This window comes from Ascaphus truei, chromosome 7 (genome assembly GCF_040206685.1).
Source record: "Ascaphus truei isolate aAscTru1 chromosome 7, aAscTru1.hap1, whole genome shotgun sequence".
NCBI classification, from domain to species: Eukaryota; Metazoa; Chordata; class Amphibia; order Anura; family Ascaphidae; genus Ascaphus; species Ascaphus truei.
Window position 1 is genome coordinate 35353229 of NC_134489.1, and position 22867 is coordinate 35376095.

At 40.4% G+C, this 22867-nt stretch overlaps 1 protein-coding gene across 1 annotated transcript; it reads left to right on the forward strand.

Moving 5' to 3' along the window:
- The first annotated feature begins 221 nt into the window (after positions 1-221).
- Positions 222-22807, forward strand: ETV3 (ETS variant transcription factor 3). The gene is made up of 5 exons (XM_075607641.1): positions 222-452; positions 4329-4392; positions 6963-7200; positions 10580-10695; positions 12516-22807. The coding sequence occupies exons 2-5, from the start codon at positions 4347-4349 to the stop codon at positions 13706-13708; spliced, it is 1593 nt and encodes a 530-aa protein (XP_075463756.1). The 5' UTR covers positions 222-452; positions 4329-4346; the 3' UTR covers positions 13709-22807.
- Positions 22808-22867: the final 60 nt, after the last annotated feature.

Below are 22867 nucleotides of genomic sequence, written 5' to 3' on the forward strand. Positions count from 1 at the left end.
AAGAAATCCCGCCCTTTTTTCCCCCAGTTAAATGGAAAACATTGTGTTGTTGTTTTTTTTTCCATACGTCATTCGCGAGACTGGAAGTGACGCCAAACGCCGATTGGCTCAGAGTGTGTGGGCGCGAGGAGTGAGGGCGGGGCTTCAACCACCCCACCCCTTTCCTGGTGACGGCACGCGGCGAGGGCGCGGTTTCCTCCCCTCCCGTTGACGGCGCGCGCCCCATTCCTCTCGCGCGCATGTGCACGCGCGCTCTCTATCTCGCGCTTCTCCAAACGTTCGTCACCGCCTGCCGCCCCCGCCAAGAAAACCGGAAGTGGTGGGGGAAAAAAAAAAGCCAGCAAGCAGGCACTTCCTGCTCGCTTGTATGAGGAGGCTGGAGGCGGAAGAAGAAGAAGGAGGAAACAGCAGCGGAGGTGGTAACCGAGACCGAGCGCCCAGGGCCGGCACAGGTGAGGCCCTCCCGCACCGCTTCTCTGTATACCGCTACCCCCGGTGTAGTCCCCAACCTCCGCGCCCCCCCCCCCTTCGCCAGGCCGCCCTCTAACCGCAGGCCTCCGCCCCACATCCCCTCCAGGGGGGCCCCCCGGGACCCCGGCCTGACCTCACTGTCGGGGTAAAGATGGGGGATGGTCGGTGTCCTGATTGGGAGGAGGAATCGGCTTCCGCCTGCGGCCTATACTAGGGTTAAAGACTATGCTAGAGACTTGTTGTTGCTCACGGGCGGGGGGGGGAGGAAGAGGAGAGAGACACTAGTGGTACTGAGCTGGCCAGGGAGTGACTTCTAATCTAACCCCCCATTGTTTCTAGCAGGGACCTCTATTTCTTGTCTCCCCCCCCCCCCCCTACACTGTGCTGCTCCTATTCCATGGGAATGTATTTCTCTTATTTTTGTGTTTTTTGTTCTCCTGTTAGGTACAATTTTTTTTTTTTATATATATAACATGACAATTTGCACGGGATGTAATAATAGAGAGTGGGGATACGTGTCAAGGTTTAAACGTAACGTTGGGAGAAAGTCGTCCCTGTCCCAAAGAGCTTACAATCTGTTTTACTATGGGGAGGTGGTTTGTATGTGTGATTGTATTGGGTTCATATTCCACAAACATGCGTGGCTTTGATCAGTACAGTAGTTTTGGGGGATATATACACCCAATGTGTGTGTATATGTATGTGTAATATATATATATATATATCTATATAGATATCTATATCTATATATATATATATATATATATATATATATCCCAAAATTGGGGGTGGGTGTTTGGTTGCTTTAGTGTTAAATTGACAGTTTTCATTGTCATAAGGCTTTGGTATAGAAATATTTTATGAAACTTTAATATCAACGAGTAATTTGCAGTGGTTATATAAGTAGTTGTATTAAGTCCTTTACTTCCAGAGAGATTGTAGTGTTTGCTCGTGACAACCCGGGCTTTGTATTACAACATATTTCTACTTTTTTTGTTTTTCTTTTATATAAAACCAGATCAATGTATTAAATTAACTCAATGGTAGCATGTACCTCTGCATCTAAGGTTAGCCTGGTGTACAAAATGTATTAATCAGTTCTTGAATATTTGGTAGTGACTTACTTTAGAGGGAAAAAAAATATCTGTAACTTGATACCTAGATTTACCAAGTTATGTAAGACGTGTTCTGTTAGTGTGTGTTTATATATACAATAAGTTGTATCAAGTGGTGTGTACTGTCCTTTTTCTCATTATCCTAAAAATGATAGGTCAGATGGTAAACCGTTCTGCATCAGTTGGAAAAAAACTGTATAAATTAAGTGCCTTTTATTTGATGTGGATGTAATCATAATAAATAATTTTTGTGTAGTCACACTTCCTGGATGCTGATTACATAGTTTAGACAACTATGTAAATTGCAGTGAAGCATTGGCTAGAACCAAAGACACGATAAATTCATATTGATGAGTTAGTTATAAGTTATTTTTTCTTTGGTGGACCTTACAATCTAATGTAAGTGTTTGGTGTTATTGCCATCTTGGCCTCCAGAACTGTTTGCATTTGTTGCTAATCGAAAAATTGTATGGCAAGAATACTAAATTAATAGTTTAATCAAAGGGGAAAAAACTCCTTATAATGTTAAGCTTTCCCCTCCCATACTCTGTAGATTTCTATTGCCAATCACAATTTGCACTTTATTGCAAATAGAATATGTATTAAGAGCTTTACTTTTACTCTGAAACACATACTACTTGTCTTTCACCTTTCCATAAACCCTTTTTTAAGGGTTTTTAAGTTTCTCCCAGAAACTCACTAGAGAAGATTGCATTTACCTTGTTTCACCTCTTCAATGTTTTGCTGGATAGGTTTATCAACATTTGTTTAAATGGATAGATATGTGTGAATTGTAGAATACAAGAAATATTAAATCTGATTTTGGTTAATATGTTGACAGGTCTGAATGAGTGAGTTGAAATTATGTTAAGTGGCGTGTCTGATAATGCACTGTAAAAGTGACTGAATGCTACCTAAAATAAGATTACCTAATGGTAACCACACTACTTTAATGCTCATGTATAATAGCAAGACTTACTAATTGTCTGGTAGTCATGAGATGACTAATAGAATCAATCTGTTTTAAATATAAGCCTGCGTGGCAGAATTAACAGGTCTGTCTTGTAGTTAGACTATACCATGTTGCAACGGAGTCTTGCTTTCCTTCTGCTGTTACACAGGTTTATTTTGTAATTCAAATACAATTATTCTACCCACTGTCCTCATAACACTTAAAACCATAGTTTACAGTTGGGATCATCTGATCTGCCCTGAACATACACCCTCCCCCCTTCCTTCCCACTGTATCAGAACACCAGAAAGGGAGGGGAAATTGAGGTTTAATCGGAATTCTTTTTGTTTTGCATTACGGTCGTCCATGTTTTCCTGATATGAACTATACTTCCCGTTAAGATATGTATGATTTTATTCTGACCACATAATTATAAATAGTTTGAACACTTATTGTTCCTTTGGTCTAATGTTGGTTTTAATGTTGTACTCAAAAGCAAATGTTCTAGCACTTAAGACTTGATAAAGGAAAGTCATTGTTCAGAAAGACAGTTTCTTTCACATTTCCTGTGTATTATACAGAGGCAATGTTATCCTGCATGTTTCAATTCTTTGGAAAGAAAACACTGTTATACTGGAATGCACCATTGTTCAAGTGAACAATGACGTTGCAGTATAGATTATTTCAATGTAAACATCACCGTGCACTTTTACCCTGGTTCTACTGTTGTCTACTCTGTCTAAATATATAACTGTATCATAAAATGTGAGATATGAATTTAAAATACTTCTTATGTATGAGGTTTGTGCGTGTTAGATGTTTTATTATTCTTGCTCACCAGCCATAAACACAATGCGGTCAAGTGTACAGTTTAGAATCAAGGGGAATATTGATAGTGTGAGTTCCTTTCCATAAGTGTTCATTTGTAACAATCTACAATATATGGAAGATATTCTATAACGTTGTTGTTTTTTCAATTAAAGATGGACCTATATAGTGCATTACTGTAGCCATACATTTAATTTGTGTATACAGTAGATCTGTTAAATGTACTCTTCTGTTGGATCAGAAAGTGTTACATATAGTCTTTACTCCCTTTTTTTTAATTTTTATCCTGTTTAAATTTTATTTTTCTCCATAGGACATAGTTCTGTTTTGGAGAATTATTTGGGTGCCATAAAATGTGGCCCCTTAAAACAAGAATCACCCTCAGAGCAGGTTTATAAATCTCTTTTATTGAAGTGTTGGTTGGATGTGAGAGTGGCTGGTACAGGGCATTTTGTAGTTAGAATGGTTCTGTGATCACAGGGAAGGAAATACGTACGCTGTATGTTTCCTTCTGTTTATGAAACAAAAAGGGTCATGTAGAGATCACGAAGATGTGTATAGCTCACCTGAAAAGAGGGGTTTCAAATTGTGACCACTTTGTATTTCCTCCCCTTTGTATTTTTTTTTTTTTTTTTGAGCTGTTCAGGAATTTCAAAATTCGGTCTTTTCCATTCAAGGTTACGTAGTGGAAAGGTTAAGAGTTGAAAAATGCACCAGGACATATAAGTATAATATATTTAAAACCTGTTGCGTGGTCTAATTTTTTGAATAGTGTTCTAGATGTTGCCAGGTTTACCAAATTGCTGGGTGATTAGTCTTGGTTCCTGGAATTATGCCATTATATTTATGCATATGTATAATCTGTTAAAACCTTTTTTGGAATAAGCATTATAGCTTTATACAATTAGTCACTTAATATTTTCTTTCCTTTATTTTTTTTTTTTTTTTTTTTATAAATACAGTGATCAGGAAGAAGTAAAATGAAAACTGGTTGCAGTATTGTGGATAAGCCAAAAGGAGGGGGAGGTAAGATTGCTGTTCCTTAATTTTTATGCAAACATCTACTTTTTGCTTTTTTATTTTTTTTCCTTAAAGAAAATGACGCGAACAGACACGACATTAACAATCATTGTAGTCCTAGGAACACTCAGCCCCATATTTAGTGGTGCTCTTCTATAATCATTTGTCAATGGGTTGGAGGTTATCTTGTGGCATAGCATTGCTTAGTAAATATGTCCCTCAAGGCTGCAGTATAGGATTCTGGTAGTTGAGGTTTCTCCCTAAATATTCTGCACTCTGTCTTTAAAGATGTCTCCATAATGAACCCAAATAACTGCCTTTTGGACTCCAATATCAACTGAAGATGACGTTTTCGTATGGGATTGCGACCTAAAACAGACCAATTTTCCGCTTCGGCTGATCTAGAATAAGTCCATAGCGTGTTATTTATTAAAGTGCGATAGTGCTCATTTCTATCGCATTCAAACTCCCATTGAAGTTAAAGGAGCTATATCTTTAAAAATTTGTGTATGTAGATCTATATCTCCAGGTGGAAAGCCGGGGGTCTCCAGAGCTGAACTGCATTAATTTCATCTCTGGGGACCCCCCTTGCTCACCGAGATACTTTCACCTGAAGGTGAAGCTGGTATCCATTTAATGCTAGTCATGCAAGCCAATAGGAAGCCGTAAGGGATGCCGCTGCTGCTTCCTATTTGCCCGTGGGACCTTCTAAACCGACATTTTCCAAGCACTGACGATACTCAGAAAGCAGGGGGTCCCTGGAGCTAAAATTAAAGCGGTTCAGTTCTGGTGACCCCAGGCTTTAACACACTGCTCCCCCAGCCCCCCGAGGTAACATTGCTTTAAAGGGTGAATTTGTGTCGTAGATCTTATTGTAACAATATTTCAAGTTATGACAGTCATGTTTAAAGTATTCTAGTGGGCCTTTTTATGACCGTATTTTAATGGTTGATTATACTGAAAGAGGCCTACAGTATATGTGACATTTGTGGAATATAGGTATGTTTCTTTCAAATTGGCACTCCTACTATGAAAGAACTAACAGTATTGACATACATGGTACCGGACTGTTTATACTAGCCTTGTGATTGAGGAAGCAATGGGGCATCTGGTCTCCAGTAAAGCACAAATAAAGTGTCCCCTTCCACTTTCAATCCAGTCACTGCTGAAGGAGAGCAGCCTGCTCGTTGATAGTCAGTGCAGGTTCCTTCACCAGTGAATACTTAATAAAAGGAGTATTTATTATTATACTTTTAGCTTTAGTCTTGGTATTTTTAAGCAGACTTGTTAAATAATACATTTGATAGTTTTAAGGTTTAATAATAATAAGATTTCAGTTAAATATTCTGTCACAATTGCAGTCTGGTGACACTTCAGTTTTCCTATCTTCTGATCGATACTCGGCTGCTTGGTTTCTTATCGTTCTAATCCACTTAAGAGTGATCAATTGCTTTAAAAAAACGATTACAAAAATGTCAAGCAATAGTAACCCGTTTGTAATTTTTTTGAATGTGTCTTGCTGTCACATTGCATAATTTTTGATATGTAATAATCTGCTGAAATTTACTTTTGTGCCAATTGCCCTAATTGCAATCATCGTTTATAAATACATGCCTTCTTTGCATAAGCTTCAAATGTTTTTTGACTATGGTTGCTAGTTTTGTCGCTGTTATTGTAACACTCAATCTCTCTCCACTTGCTTTTGTATTTGTTCTGTTTTCTTAGACTGGTTTCTTGTTTGTTTGTGTCCAATAACGTTAATCTATTGTGCTCTGTGTGGTTAATATTACATTATAATCTGACTATTTCACAATGTCTGCTACATAAACAGTGCTACACCACATCTGTACAACGCATAAATGTGTATTCAAGCAGTTATTGCTTCGGCATTGTTTTGAAGACATTCATGTATGTTGTACTATACTCAAATTCCCACCGATCATTTTGTAGGTTCCAGATTTCACATCAGACTCCCACCAGACGGCAATTATGCCAATCTGTAAAATGGGTGGTAGAAAAAAATCAGTTATACTTGTATGCTGTTTGTGAAATAATTTATTTTCAATTGCAAAATCCTTTTTATTCCCCATCACTCTTTTGTTCTTCCCCGTTCCACATCTTGTCATCCAGTTGCTTTGTCGCCTCCTTTCTCTGACATGGCATAGTAAAATTTGCCAGTCCTTTAAAAAAAAAAAAAAAAAAAAAAAAAAAAATTTAAATTATTATTAGCCTGGATTGCTGTCCCTGCTCTCTAACTCATGTGTTTTGTTGTTCACGGCTTCCTAAATTGCAAACGGTGTGTGATAAATGGACATGTCTATTGCTCCCAAGAATGTCCAGTGTCTCTTCTGATGTCATTTGTTTAGACTGTTTTTCTGCTTTTGTCTAATGCTGGCAATTCTAATCTATCTTTTGCTCTTCTCTATTTTTTGTGTTTTGCTTAATTGTCTTTTAGTTTTCCATATTTTTGTCTTTCCTTTCTTTTGCCGTCATGCATCCGTTTTTTGTCTTTTCTCTCTCTCTTTTTTTTTTTTTTTTTTTTCTTTCATTTATTTTATTTCTTTAACGATCTGCAGGTTATCATTTCCCAGACTGGGCGTACAAGGCGGAATCGAGCCCCGGCTCCCGGCAGATCCAGTTGTGGCATTTCATCTTGGAGCTGCTGCAGAAGGAGGAGTTCAGAAATGTAATCGCGTGGCAGCAGGGGGAATACGGGGAGTTTGTCATAAAGGACCCAGACGAGGTAGCGAGACTGTGGGGTCGGCGGAAGTGCAAACCTCAGATGAACTATGACAAGCTGAGCCGGGCACTCAGGTGAGAGACCGCAGTATCCAAAGTGGTTTTAATTAATGTGTAACTACAGTAGGGCCCCGCTCATATGGCGGGTTCCAGGCCGCCGCTGTATAGTGTAAAGCGGGGCCCTACTGTACTGTATTGTACCTTTTGAAAACAGAGATGCAGAGCTGTAAACAGACTTTCGCTGACATGGCATCTGACAAGTTGCGCACGCTCAAACTGTTAAGTGACAGCCGGACACTTTGCTGCTGTGCACATCATGCCGAAAAAACGGGCCGAACCTAATGAATATGGGCATACATTGGGAAACGCCGTATGTGCAGAACGCCGTAAAGCGGGGCCCTACTGTATATTAAGTGTTTGGATCTGGGCCGTTATGAAGGTTACCCAACACATCATATACTATCTGATCTTTCTTTATGGTCCTATATTGGGACTGGAATGATGGCCAAATGGAAAATAAATTGTTTACTCTCATAGATGTTCTTTAATCCCATAAATCCCATAAATAGGCTGTGGGTGCAGCACTGGAAGTAGAATTTACACGAGCAAAGGAATTCCGACTTGCAAATGAGCAGTGAGATAGCTATTTCCCCCATGGTCACATAGAGCTGACATTGCTCTTGAAAAAAGGTTCTGAGAAATAGGAGAACATGGTTTTAAGTGCGTTAGTATTGGTCTACTTTTCACAAGAAGCAGAAATATCAGGTACTGGGAAGTTCGGTATTAATTGGGGTAAACAGAGGCATGGTTGGGAAATCAATCACAGGGCCAACTATTAGTCAGAGAACAACCCCTCTTAATGAGTCTGGGTGGGGCATCACAGGGATATAGCCCTTCTGGTTTCCTTTATACCAGGGCTGGGTAGCTTCAGTCCTCAAGGGCCACCAATAGGTCAGGTTTTCAGGATATCCCTTCAGCACAGGTCGCTCAGTGGAAGACTAAGCCACTCTGGGTTGAAGTAGGAACTTGTTTGAGCCACCCATGGGTTATGTAAAGGTGGAAAGTTTATCAGAATTGTGTTTTTTTTTTTTTTTTTTTAAATTCAACTTCTCAACAGGAGCATCACCAGCTAGTTCTTTTGAAACCTGACAGCAAAGAGGGAGCTGCAAAATAGTGATGTTGAGGGTCACTTCAATAATGTTTTGAGGCTGGACTCCAATTGTAGGATTGACATAACTAGAGTCATCACTCGCATCGATTACCTATTTTTTTTACTCTATACCTCCTCCACAGCCACCTGTGCAGTTTGCAACAGGGCCAGAAAGCAACATAGAATTTGGATGCTTCTGAGTAATCGTGACTCCCAAAAAGCAAAACACATTTCTAAATTCTAAATATGCTTAAAAAGTGGGAAGGAAAAGAATATCACGTTGATGGTAGGAAGGTGTTATTGCTTGCGTCAACAGCCCTAGTCTTGAAACTAGTTGGTACTGGTAGTGAGAGGAATGCATCACCGGGTGTCCCTCCAGCACTAAAAGGTGCAAATCCATAACATAGCTTCTAAGTGGGTTCATTCAATGTTTCCTGTCTTATATTCATGCATCGTTAAAGGCTGTACTTCACCATTCCCCTATCTATAGAAGGGACAATGATAGAAAATGGAACCAAATGGATATTTTTTTATTAAACTCCTAGGGCTGAGACCTGTGTAATTTATATGATTGCTTTAAGAGTTGGAGTGAAAAAGACTATTACATCTTTTGAGCATATGTTGGCTTTCTGTTTTGCTCAGAAATGTAGATTGATTTGCTCTGTTTTACAAGTCTTGTTTTTTTTTCTCTCGATATCGAGATAGATATATAGATTATATAATATATATTTTATTTTTTTACTTATGAAAAATTAAACCAAACAAAGTAAATATTTTAGAGTTCTTTTTTTAATGCAGGTTTACTTCATTGCTCATGTGGTCCTGGAGAAAAGCAGATTTGTTGTTGACATAACTTTAGTGGGCCAATATGAGGTCTTCATAGATAAAATTGTAGTACAGGTAGTCCTCGGTTATCCAACAGAATCTGTTCTGGAAGTAGCGTTGGACAGTGGAACCATTGTAAAGTGAGTCCCATGTTCATTACTGACGGTGAGCGTTGGATAACGCATTCCGGCATCGAAAAACAGCCCATAGGGTTGTGTTGGATATGCCATTCGTTGTAAAGTGAAACGTTGGATAGCTAGGACTACATGTACTTTATACTGATCTTTCAAAACCTCATAGGTATACTCTTACCCATTGCTTGAGAAACAAACTTCAGCTTGCTCACTACCAAGCTTACACTCTCCTAATCATGACTGTTTTCTGTTGGGCACATCCATATCCGAGTGATTAGATTTTCCTTTTCTCCTTCCTTACGGTAATAGTCACGTGGTTGTGATATCTGTCATGCGCACACAGCCCTGGGCGGGTGGACTTTGGCTTTAAGAATGACCCACCTTGTCACTCATTAGGGCAGCAACTTGAGACTTGATATTTTACATTTACATTGTTTGCCAGTCAATATTCTCTTCAGTCCTAAAAATAAGTGTTGCAATATTATCGTTATTAGCCATGAACCTATCAACACTTTTCTCCCTAGTTAATATAACATAGCACTAAAACATATGCCATAGCTACCACTGAATGTCTTGACTCTATTTTAATTACGAATAATTTAATATAATATTTAAATAATAAATCAATTTAAATAATAAGGGAGTGTCTTACCACCCCTTAAGTATTAAGATTGAAGAGCAATTACATACAGCTACAGGGACCAGTATTTGTAGTTGAGGGCTTCCCCCCCCCCCCCCTCAATTTCCTGTTCTAAGTAAAGTTGACACTTTATTGAAGTTTGTAGTCGCTTTCTGACTTGCTCTGTTTCAATGTGCACATTACTGCCTGATTCCCACACATGGAACACTGCTGTAAAGGTGAGTGCGTGCAGATGTATTCTGTATGAAATGCATCCAGTCAAGAAAACAAATGTCCATTTAGCCAGATGGCATAAACAATTCTGATCACAATTGCTTTTTCACCTGTTAAATTGCTCTGCTAATGGACTGATGTGTAAATTCCTTCAGTGTGTGCTAACTACAAGCCACATGTTCACTTAGTGGAACTCAGAATGTGCAACAAATTGGCCTAGGACAGATACCACATGTTTCAGTAAAACATGACATCTCTGCTTTTTTTTTTAAATCAAATTGAGCGCATGCATCTTTTTTTGGAGGCAGACTTTCATAATCGTTGTAATGAAATACCTGTCCTAAGCCTAAATCATTTTGGAATTGTAGGTGCTAAATACTAGTAATTCATTGTTGCCATCTTGTTTCAAATCCACCCTTTTTTATGTTTGAAATATGACATTACTGACTACTAATTGCCTGGCCGCTGACTGCTTTGGTTTGATGTTTTCAGATACTATTACAACAAAAGGATCCTTCATAAAACTAAAGGAAAAAGGTTCACCTACAAGTTCAACTTCAACAAGCTGGTTATGCCCAATTATCCTTTCATCAACATAAGACCTAATGGTAAGCTTTAAACCCATGTGTTCTATATTAAATCTGAAAAGATGCAGACTTTTAAAGGCCATAGATCAGGGGTTCTCAAGACCCCCCCCTCCCCACCCCCCCCACAGGTCAGGTTTTCAGGATATCCCTGCTTCGCTACAGATAGTGTAGTCTTCAACTGAGCCACCTGTGCTGAAGCAGGGATATCCTGAAACCCCAACCTGTGGGGGGAGGGGTTTGAGGACTGGAGTTGAACACCCCTGACATAGATTGTTACAAGATAATACTGTTTTACACGTGTCTTTAGGAATTAAATATAAACCTGTTAATGGTGTTCACGTAAGTACATTTATATACATTTCCTGACAATGTGCATGTTAGTGTGTAGGAGTCTTTCATTTGTTACTTTTCTTTTAGCAGGGATGGAACCTCATCTTATTTTCAAGTTTACCTTGCATTGCCAATGCTACTAACAAATGTGCAAGCTTTTATTTAGAAAGTTTCCTTTTTAGTTGAGATGAGAATATTCTTTTTTTATTATTATTATTTCTTCTTCTTATTATTATTATATATTTGTCTAAGAACAATGATGTGGAAGACTCCTTCTTAATCACGCGGCATAAACAAAGTAGAGGCACGTTTTACAAATGTTGAAGCCTAATCTCAATCTTTATTGGGCGGGGAAATAATAGTATAAGAGTATAACATTCTAAAACTTGCCACACTAAGTTTAATTCAATGTCACTCAATGTTTAACGGCTGCTGAAAACATACAGGCTGCATTATAGTTATCTACAACAAGATATATTGTAGCTTGCAGGAGTGGGATCGATCTATCTTGCTGCACATGTGCAGTTTCACTTGTTAGGAAAGCATTGTAAAACAGCAACGCGTGTTCTAGTTCAGGGATGCTCAAGCCCCCCCCCCCCCCCAACAGGTCAGGTTTTCAGGATATCCTTGCTTCAACACAGGTGGCTCAGTCATCGACTGAGCTTCTGAGCCACCTGTGCGGAAGCTGGGATATCCTGAAAACCTGGTGGGGGACGGCTTGAGGACTGGAGTGGAGCACTCTTGTGGTTGAAGGCTTATGATTTAGGAATAAGGAAAGCCTGTGTTTTGTATAATTGAAGGAGTGGCAAGTTTGGGTGGTTTCCTCTTGCAGTGGTTGCTTTTTGCCATCTTCATTTTGATAAATAACCACACCTATCCCTGAGGCGTGCATGCAAACGCTCCAAATGTTTGTAGTGTTGGAGTGCATCTCTGGCTGTATATTGCTAGATTTAAAAAGCAAAAAAAGAAAAATCTTCCTGCCCGAGGCAGAGGAGACAGGAAATGCAACCTGTTGCGGGGACCTAAAATCCGGTTTCATTTCTGCTCTCAGCAGCAGCTGTTGGTTGATGGTGCAGTGTGTGTGAGAGTAAGAACAAGCCGTGTGAGTTAGTGACCACTAAAGCTACAGCACCTAGTCTTTCAAGCACCATCCTCCTTGTAAACAAATTATTTTATTGACCTTGCTGCTGGCAAGGGCAGCAATACAACATGTAATAGTGAGGATGTTGAGGTTTGTGGCACTCAGACTTCTAATGAACTAACTTCATTTGCACAGTCACACACTGATTTACAATTGTTTAGCTCCTTTCTGGTTTGAATCTCTGAATGTAGTGGGAAAACTTCCATGAAGACCACACCAGTGCAGCATTTGTGCTAACCTTTGTTTTGATATGGTCATATAACCACGAGTTACTCATACCTCTAATAACTTTCACCGTAAAGCATTCTTTTTACCTTTTTTTTTTTTTTGCTTCTTGGATTCACGTGTACCTCCCTTTCCCATTCCGCAGGCGCAGTCCCTCAGAGTGCTCCACCAGTCCCGACAGCCTCGTCCCGCTTCCATTTCTCAACATTGGACTCCCCCACCGACGACGCCCAAGGAAGCCGTTTCTCCGGGGGCTCCACAGCACAATCTAGCCACGAATCCTTAAACGATGCCGTTGACAGAAAGCCGAATCCTTCAGAGCTGGATGACCTCTCGGCAGAATGGCGTCGCAGTGCGGACTTCATGTCCTCTCGAAATGCTATGGGTCCAGTTCCCCACGGCCACCTGAAGCACAAAAATGAAATCATGCTCCCTCTCTTCTCAATGCCAGGAATGTACACGGACCCCCACAGCCCCTTCTCGGTGTCTCCTCTCCATGGGCGTGGAGGCATCCTGAACGTCCCAATCTCGCCCGCCTTGTCCCTGACTCCAACAGTCTTCTCTTACAGTCCCTCACCAGGCCTGAGCCCAGCTTTCCAGAGTGGCAGCTGCTTCAACTTCAACCCTGAAGAGATGAAACACTACCTGCAGGCCCAGGCCTGCTCTGTATTCAACTACCACCTTAGTCCGCGGAATTTACCAAGATACCCTGGTTTCATGATGCCACCACCACATCGTCATTTCTCTCCAGATGAGCTGCCGGCTTTCCCCATCAAGCTGCAGCCGCCTCCAATGGGACGCAAGAACAGGGAACGTCCCCAGAGCCCTGATGACAAAAGGGCCACCCCCCAGCAAGCTCCTGCCCTGCCTGTTATGAAGGTGGAGCCAATATCTGACGAGGAACCCATTTCAGATGAGGAACTAGACTCTTCAGACCAAGCCGAGAGAGAGGATTACGATAGCGACGAGGAGCCAGAGAAACTCCCACTAAGCGAGGATGTGGAAAAGAAGCATACATTTGCCAGGCCGGCTGCTCCATCCTGGCCGCCATTCCCACCGGTGCCAACCCGTGTCACCTACCCCAGGGAGGGTATGGAAGAGCAGGCCGGGGTGGGGGATAAAGCTGCCAAGGACACTTCTGGCGAAACGCTTGTAGTGGAAAGGAAAGAAGACTCTCTGCCGCCAAAGCTGCGCCTTAAACGTCTCTGGAATGGTGAACGACAAGCAGAGAGCATGGAGGATAGAGAGTGCAGGAAGGTCAGCTGCATCATCAGCGGCCTGCGATCTCCAACCCTTCCTGCAGAAACCAAGCCAATAGCCACTGCCGTTGACTCTTAGTACTGTAACAAGCAGACAGATGTGTTAATAGTATAATCCTATTTATGTAGCATTGCTGCAGAAAGGGTGGGTTAAAGGTTTTGGTTTTATTATTTTTATTTTTCCCCCAGACTTTCTTAACATTGCAGATGATGCATATATAGAATTATTATTTTTTTGAGTTTAAGGTTGGTGGGAGAACTATACTTCTTATATACGAGGAAAAGACTAAAAAGAAATAGAAACAGCAGATCCAGATTTTGACTTGGCTTTTGCTTTCTTTTTGCCTGCTAGGTGATAACATCTAGACATATTAATCTTGCTTTAGTAAGAGTATTTGATTTGTGGTGGTGCATTTCCCGCTGAAGACTTGTCATGGCTTTGGGAGAGTGTTTGGAGTGGAGGAATCTTGCACTTGGCTTTTGATTTTTGTTAACCGTTTCATTGGCCCTTCAGTATGCTGTAAAGCAGTCTCGTTCAAAGGAATGGGGGAGAGGAGGAGGAGGGGGGGCGGGGGTAAATCTCCCAAGCAATGAGAAAGGGGCCATTGTTGGAAAGTCTTACATACGTTGCAATGCAATGAGCTGTAGGAACTCCAACACTGAATGAGATGAGTGTGAAGGTGTGAGAGTGGGAGGGAAAAGGAAAACGAATGTACAGTATATGACTTTTTTCCTTTATGATGTCATGGGCTTACTGGTAAGACGGTAAATAATTGTACACCAGACGTCCCTAGTTTCTATGTAACGTTTAAGCAGCAGTACTAGCAACATTTACATTAAAAAAAGGCCTTGTTTAGTCAGTCCCACTTTTTTATTTTTCTGTATTTGCTGCCTGCGTTGTATGTATTTTTACTGATCATAATGGTATATTAATTTAAATTACACTCAAATGCTTTCTATGGGTAATGGTGCCTGGCTGAGGAATATCTGATTTGTTGGACTACAGCAGGGGTGGCCAACTCTAGCCCTTAAGCAGCTGTGATTTAGCCTTCTGTGCTGAAACAGGGATATCCTGAAAACCTGACCTGTAGTGTGGGGGCTTAAGGACTGGAGTTGAGCACCCCTGATCTACAGGAATCAAAGCAAAGTGAATAGAAGGCAGGAGGAAGCAAAAACTAGATCAGCTGTGTAGGTTCTTTACATCTGAGCGGCACGTTTTGCAGAAATCAACCTGCATTGCCTCCTAATGACACTCGCACATTCCTGCCAATTATGTTCTAGCATTGTCTTGGCTGCAGCATTTCTGCGCTTCAAGCCTTTCAACACAGGGGCTGCATTGTATTTTATGGGGTGTAGAAAAATCAGGCATTAGGAAAACTGGTTTCCTGAAGATATTTGGGTGTGTGTTGGTAAGCTGTGTCCAACATGTAATTTATTTAAATTTCACCTCCATCAAAACGTATTACGGTTACAGGACAATTGACTGATCATGTTTTGGTTCTAACACAAGTTTGTATAAACATGTCAAGTCCTGTTCAGTCTGGACATTAGTTGCACATCTCCTATTTCCAAGCGTGACCCGCGCAGCTAAACATTTCTCAGCCCAAGGGAATCTGTTTAAATAGACTCAAAGTTGCTTGTTGCGTGTCCTTTTAAACCAGATCCCTTTTAGCGATGGACAGCTTTTTGAGTCAAACTACTAGGTGTTTAAACCTATTATATGTAACAATATAGCTTTTAAAACCTGAAATACTTCTTATGTTTAGAAGACAATTTTGTTACCAATAATATATGGTATTAATTCCTTTAGGTAAATAGAAGTAATTTTGTGGTTTTGTTGACAATTGCATGAGCTCCCAGCCAGACTACTACTTTGGGATAACATTGCATATCCCATACTTATCCTATACATTTGCACGCATGTGTTGGCAAATGTATTGCTTGCTCCCAAAAAATTGGATGGCTGGAGTTTCAAATGAGCATGTTTAGGGCCAATCAACCTAAAAGCACCATTATTATTTTTACTCCGTACACACCCAAAAGATGCTCAAAACAGACTTATAGCAGCAATCCCACCTACCCAATAATAAAAAAAAAAATCACAATTTGATCCACGAGATTTGTCTGGAGCTGAACTGTGCTATTTTTAGCCCCCCCCCCCCCCCCCGCTATTCCTAAAGTAATTGCCGGTTTTATTTGCCAGTGTTTTCCTCCCCCGAAATCAATGTCCCCCAATCTCTTCTCCTGCAGGCCTCGAACAAGCCGCAACGTTGTTGGGGATGACATTGCAGGTTTCTATTGGTCGACATTTTTAAATGCCCAGGAAGTAACATGGGCAACTAAACTGTGTTCCCCTGTGCTAAAAATGGTGGGCTTGCTGCTTTAATCTTCTTAAAGCTTTTAAAATATTTAAAAAAATATATATAGAAGGGGGAAATTCTCTGGATACTATTTTGAGGGACATTTTAGTGAAGGAAGAATGATATGCAATGTAACAAAGAGTGAATCCGTTTGGACAGGAATGTTTTTCTGTTGAAGACAGAATTTAATCTATAGCATGATCATTACAAGGAATGCAAAAAGAACGCAGTGGGACAGGGTTTTAATGAGATGGAAAGAGGCTTGGAGCAGTCATCTTGCTTTTGTCACAAGACTTTATTTTTTTTATTTTAAGTGTTAACCTCCGTGCTATAGGCGGCTTTGGCATTGAATTCAGGAGAGTTGGATATTACCCTGTGGAAACAGCCAGCCTGACTTGGAAACATACAGTATAAAGGACTTTAGTTCCTGCGATAATCTTGTTGTGGTAACCAGATCTAAAGTTTCATGTGTATGTGTTTTGGATGCGTTTGCTTTGCAGTGAATTGCAGGCACTGAGGTTATTATAAATTGTTGTTGATATTGGCTAATGGCCTTTTTTAAAACCTTAATACTAACTATGCTGTTTCATATTGTCAGTGTGAGTTTTATATCTATGGAGCTTGTCCTTTAATATTTCTTTACTATTGAAAGAGAACTGAACTTGCTATGGGATCGGACTGAGGCACAAGTTTGAGAACAATTAGTGGATTTGGGTTGATGTTATGCAGTGGTTTTTAGTAGTACTCATGAAAAACAAGAGCTTTTAAATCGCATGACCCTGCCTGATCCCATATTATTCCAAATGTTTTGATCTTTTTTTTTTTTTATGGTATTTTTTAACAATTGACATAATTTCTGGAGTTATTTCTATCCTTGGGCTTTTGGAGTATTGTATTTCTAGTCCGTCAGGTTCATTGGGGGCAGGTCTAACCTTCACAAAACGTAAATCTGTCACTACTGTAGTTTTTATTTTTTTATTTTGTGTATATAAAAACCAACGTTTTTACATACTCTTAATCTAGCCTGAATTTTATGTAGTTCTTGGTGACTTTGTAATTTTTGGATAGCAAGTTTCAACACAACCACCAACTACCAAATTTGTTCCGTTAACAGATTTTGGAAAGTGCAAAAAGTGCTTCTTACCCTTACAAATTCTTTCAACTCTCTCCCTGTACTCACCTGGTAGGCAAAACAAATTTAAACAGAGGATAAGACCAGCAGTGGATTCTGGGGGGGATAAACGGCCTTCATAGTTTCCCTGTTGGGGATAATCCATAAAACTATATATAGAACACTGGAAGTGAGCAGAATTGACTCGATGGATATTGTATATATTTGTTCTCTGAACATGGTCTACAACATTTTCTGTATAAAAACCTCAATATTCTTCAAATTCACTGAATGTAGCTTGAATGTTCATATTACATTTTATTTTCATTTTTAATCTTTATACGGCTGTAATTTAGTGCTTAAAATGAGAAAGCATTGGCTATTGTCATTGCAAATGCTGCAGACCTAAATTACATGTGCAAGTGGAGTTTACAAGCTAGAGACACAATTTTCTCCTATAATAAATGAAATATTGCCCTAATGACCAATGTCCATGATCTGTTTGTCTGTTGGGATCCAGTCACCTTGGTACTCTTACGGTCTCTGAGAATGGCACTGTCCAACCAGAGCTTAAACCTGAATCTGGTAACTAAAAATATATCGCCGTTCTCGTTGCTGCTGAAAGCTCACAGGCTTCTCATAGTTTACAGAAATGTTTTTGATTATAGTGGAGCCAAATTGCCACCATCATGACTCAAGGTGCATCATTTCACCAGCGACACCGTGCTGCTTTACAATCTTTGTGTTGCAGCTGATGTTTTTTGCTTCGTGGTAAGCCACAGTGACTGCCGCTTCTCAGAATACCAGGAGCAGGTTTCCTCTCTGTCACGTCGAAGAATGTAGTCAGACCTGTAGCCAGCCAGGCTTGTAGAAACCTCAAACATAAAAATACCTGTGTATCCGGAAGTGATGGGGACCGCTTTGCCAGATACCAACTCAAAACTTTTCATCCTGCAGCATTTAAATATGCACTTATTAATACTCCATGGGTGAATATATTCCCATCTAGGCAATGTTTTAGAATCCCGTAAAGCAGCTTTGCTCAACTCCGTCCCCCTGCTCCTCCCCCCCCCCCCCAACAGGTCAGGTTTCGACTGAGCTGCTGATTGAGCTACCTGTGCTAAAGCAGGGATATCCTGAAAACCTGACCTATGGGGGGGGGGGGGGGCGGCTTGAGGACTGGAGTTGAGCACCCCTGCTGTAAAGCAAAGTAATTCCACAGCTTTCATCTAACTCTAGTCATTTTTTGGCAAACACTACAAATCGCTTCATTTTACCTAAAACTGTTGGCTATACATATTAAAACATTCAATCTTTATGATAAGAGGTCCTAGTCCTGCTTGTTGAGGCTCCTGTATCACACTAAGTAATTCGCTTCAGGGACCTTTGAAATCCAAGTGATTTTAAAGTATTTCCACGGCAGCCTCGGGTCCTGTCTGAAATTTACTCTCTTCCTCTCCACCTCCTGTCATGCTCCTCTTTGCTAATTTACAGTCATACAGCTCTATTGCTATACAATGAGGGTTATAGTAAACAGGTCTAAATCTTAAAGGAGCACCAAGCGATTGTGTTTTTTTTTTTTTTTTTTTTAAATGTTAGCAGAAAAGCAGGGGGTCTCTGGAGCTGAAGCCTGTCTGTCGGCTCCGGGAACCCCCTACTTCCTGAGATGCCTGCCTCCATAGTATGTGCCGGTCGCCTCTCCAGCTGAGATAGCTGGGGTTTTAAAGCTCCCGCGTCCAATGGGACAATAAGAAGCTGCACTGATGACGTCACGGCTTTCTATTGGCCCACAGGGTACGGAAGCTTTGAACAGCGACTACTGGTAGCTTCCGGCACCTACTGCGGAGGTAAGTATCTTCGGAAGCAGGGGGTCCCCGGAGCTGAGACCCATTGCTTCAATGCTATATAAAAATCGCTGGTTTTGATTGCCATTTTAAACACAACCCAGTTTCTGGCTGAACCGCTTGTAATGTGTCATTACCGATGTGCGTGAATTGAGCTACAGCCAAATACAGTACGTAGTATTTGTTTGAAAGAAATCACCAACTCTTACGAGAAGAATAAGTGACCATTACTGGGACTGGATGATATCTGCCACAGCACATACCATTTGAAATAAAATTCAGAATTACAAAGAAATAAGCCGCAATGTATGTATTTGCATTTAGTAACCTTTTCCTGGTAACTTATTTTATATTTTACCTACTAATCGGCAAAAGCATTGTGAATTTCATGACTTGGGCTGCGCTTATAGTGCCGGCGATGCGACGTCACGGAAAAACAAATGTGTTGGCGCTGTCGCGTGCGCTTATAGTAAGCGCGATGTGGTGGTGTAAAATTTGGAAGCCGGTCAAATTTGATTTTTCAGAGCCTGTCGCCACGTGACAGCCTCTGAACCAATCAATGGCCAGGTCGCTTGTGACGTCGCTGCAAAGCGAAATACAACTTTCGCGGGTGACGTCGCCGTCGCGCGCACTAAGCGCGGCCTTAGGAAGAATAGTGTGTGCGTGCGTTTCAAAAGAAATGTAATCAAAATGATCAGTGAAACCAACTTTTAAATAGCCCTATATCTTAAAATATATAATCCATTTGACTTGCACAAACTCTGTTTCTAGAGGAGGCCTGGAATGTTGGTGTTGCAGCCCACCTGGCACCTAAGAGGTTAAATAGAAGGAAAAAAACAACCGACTGCTTTCAGTTTTGCTCCCAGCAACCTCTGCATCTCGGGGTTCTTCTGATATTTACTTCCTGTTGGCATGATCACGATGCTGGCAGCTCTCCCTGGGAGCAACCATGTACAGAAAGATCAGTGTTTATTTCTCAGCCAGTATAAGGCACAGTTGATCATTTTGAGAAAAGAGCTGTTTTTGTTACATCTTTGTTGCGGCTGGTATTATTAATCTCTGTTCACATAAGTACTAAAAGGTGTTTTGGTGTTGATTCCTAGTACTGCTGCTTTAACGTTTGAAGTAAGAAATAGGCAACTTTTATTGAGCTACAGCTTGTACTGCAAATAGAGATTTGTTGATTTGGGATAATTTTTATGGTGGCGATCAAACCTTTTAGAAATACATTGTCCGGATAATTGCATATACTCAGGAACAGAAAAGAGGCATTGAGGCCTTTCACTTCTGCAGGTGACTCCTGCATGATCCATGACATGCAGAGCTGTGTGTCGCTGGACCCTTTGGAAGCAAATGGGTTTGCTTTGGATGTATAATCCCCTTTCTCTTTACCCAAGTGCCAGGAATATGTAGATGCTGCTTATTTTCAGGCATAGGCTTGCTATTGTACAATGTGTGTTTTAGTTAACCTTTTTCTAGCAGGGATGGCCCACTCCAGTCCTCAAGGGCCACCAACAGGTCAAGTTTTCAGGACATCCCTGCTTCAACACAGGTGGCTCAATCATTGATCCACCTGCGCTGAAGCAGGGATATCGTGAAAATCTGACCTGTTGGTGGCCCTTGAGGACTAGATTTGGCCACTCCAGCTTTATAGTAACATTAAGTTAATGATTTAACTTTTTTTAAGTGGGGAGGGGTTTAAGAGGGTGGGAGGAGCCATTCCACGTATTAATTGTCGGAATTGCACTTCATCCTGATTAAAAAATAAAAAATAAAAAAAAATAAACGTTCAGGGAAGTACTCAGGGTCTCGGACACTGGACCATTAAAGGCCACGGTGCATTACCAGTACACATGTGTAACTAAGGCTCTGAGACGGATGGTAGCATCTTGTGTTGTTCAAGAGCTCCCTCTAGTGTTCACAAATCATCATTGCAAAGGTTTTTAGAATGCTGGTGACGCCGTTTTGTGCATTAATTATACCTATTACAAGATGGAGGGAAAACCTTTATATTATGAATACATTTTTGTAAATCTTCAAAACAAAGTGCCAAATATTTTAACTTTTTTTTAATTTTTATTTAATAATGATTTCAAGTAACTGTACAAATATAAAAAGTGGAAAAGAAAAATAAAGCAGTTACGATTTTGTTGTGAAGTCTAACACTACCTGGACAATCAACCAAACGGATAGGAGGAAGTGTGGCGGATTACAATTAAGCATTAATCCCCTCCCCCCCCCCCCCCACCCCCCCCAACTTCAAGATGATCTCCACTCTTCATTTGTTTTATGCCTCAACTAAAGATACTCCTTGCTCTTACATAATCTGAAGTCAATGTAGGCATTCACAACACTTTCAGTATTAATGAGGTGTTGGGCTTTGTAATTTGCAAAGTTTCAAAAGCTGGTATGGGGCATGTACACACAGGGCATTTACAGATAGCTTTGACTCCTGCTCACAGTACACACTTTTTAATGTTCTGCATGGTTGTCTTTACAGTAAGACATACCAAAGCATGTTAACTGCCTACAACAGGAGTAGCCAGTCCTCAATGGCCACCAACAGCTCTGGTGGTTGAGCCACCTGTGCTGAACCGGGATGCCCTTAAAACCTGACCTGTTAGTGGCCCTTGAGGACTTGAGGTGGCTTACACTCCATTTATTATTCCTGTTACATGCCCTTTTTATCTAGTTCAAAAACCACCCCTCCCCACAACAACTTTTAACGACTCCCTTGCTATTTAGGCACAATCTTAGTAATGCTTTACACGTCTAACTAATTTTGTAAGAGCGGGTGAAGCTTTACCTACTTAATAAATTCATAGAATGAATGCATTTATTTGTATAGCGCCAAGTGTACGCAGCGCTCCTATTGCAGTTACAATTCAGGGAAAACAAAGTGCAAACACTGGGGGAGTGACCCGCAAGTAAATGGCTAACATAGGGCAAGAGGAGCCTTTTCTTTCTGTTCTTCCAGGAAAAGACCGTTGTAAGCGTAAATGTGCAACATTGCGTTGCTAACCTATGATGTGGCAGTGAGACAGGCAGACACTAAGCATTAACAGGGGAGGAAATGCAGGCCAACGCCTCTGCTGCCAGTCGAAGGTCAAACATCAGTAAAAGCACCATAACCTTTCACTTGCATGGAAGTTAATATACTGACTGTGTTACCCTCTTCCCACTACATTGCATTATCCATTTCAGCTCATATTCAAAGCTGAATAATGGGTTTTCCTTATTGCCTTTTTATTTAAATTTCCAACTTTAAAAAAAAAACCCTTCCTGGAAGGACAAAAGAGAAGGATCTTCAAAAGCCAAATTGTTTTTCTATTCAAATCTCAATTTCCCTTGGTTGATTTGTCCTGAAGTCCAGCTCTGCATTTGTTCCAAGTGTTTTGCTGGATATTTTTATTTTGTAAACTTTTTTCTCACGGCTTCTTAGAAATTTCAGGGGTTAATTTTACTTGTAGTAATTTTTTTTTTTTATTTTTTTTTCTCCCCCTTTGCATGTTTCATTTCTTGACTTTTAATTATGACACTGGGGAGGGAGACATAGTAATGTAACCAGCCCTACTTGATGAGCAGTGTGAAGTGGGCATATGTACATAATTGTATTCTAGCTAAACTTCTGTGCAGTGCCTTTTAGCCGTTCCACTTTCTATAAAGTCTTCAAAAACACAACTTTTTTGGCATATATATTATATATATGATGTAATGTTATATAGAAATATATGTATAATATACATATTTTCCCAGGGGTATGTGATAGCTCTGTTATTTTGTATGGAATTTGAAAGTAAAGTATTTTACCTCAAATTAAGATTAAAAAAAAAAAAAAAGTTAATAAAATTCCCTTTTCAATATGTTTTGTGTATTTCTTTGTGTCGTGATTTTGACGAGTCTGCAGTTTGTGTGTGGTTAGA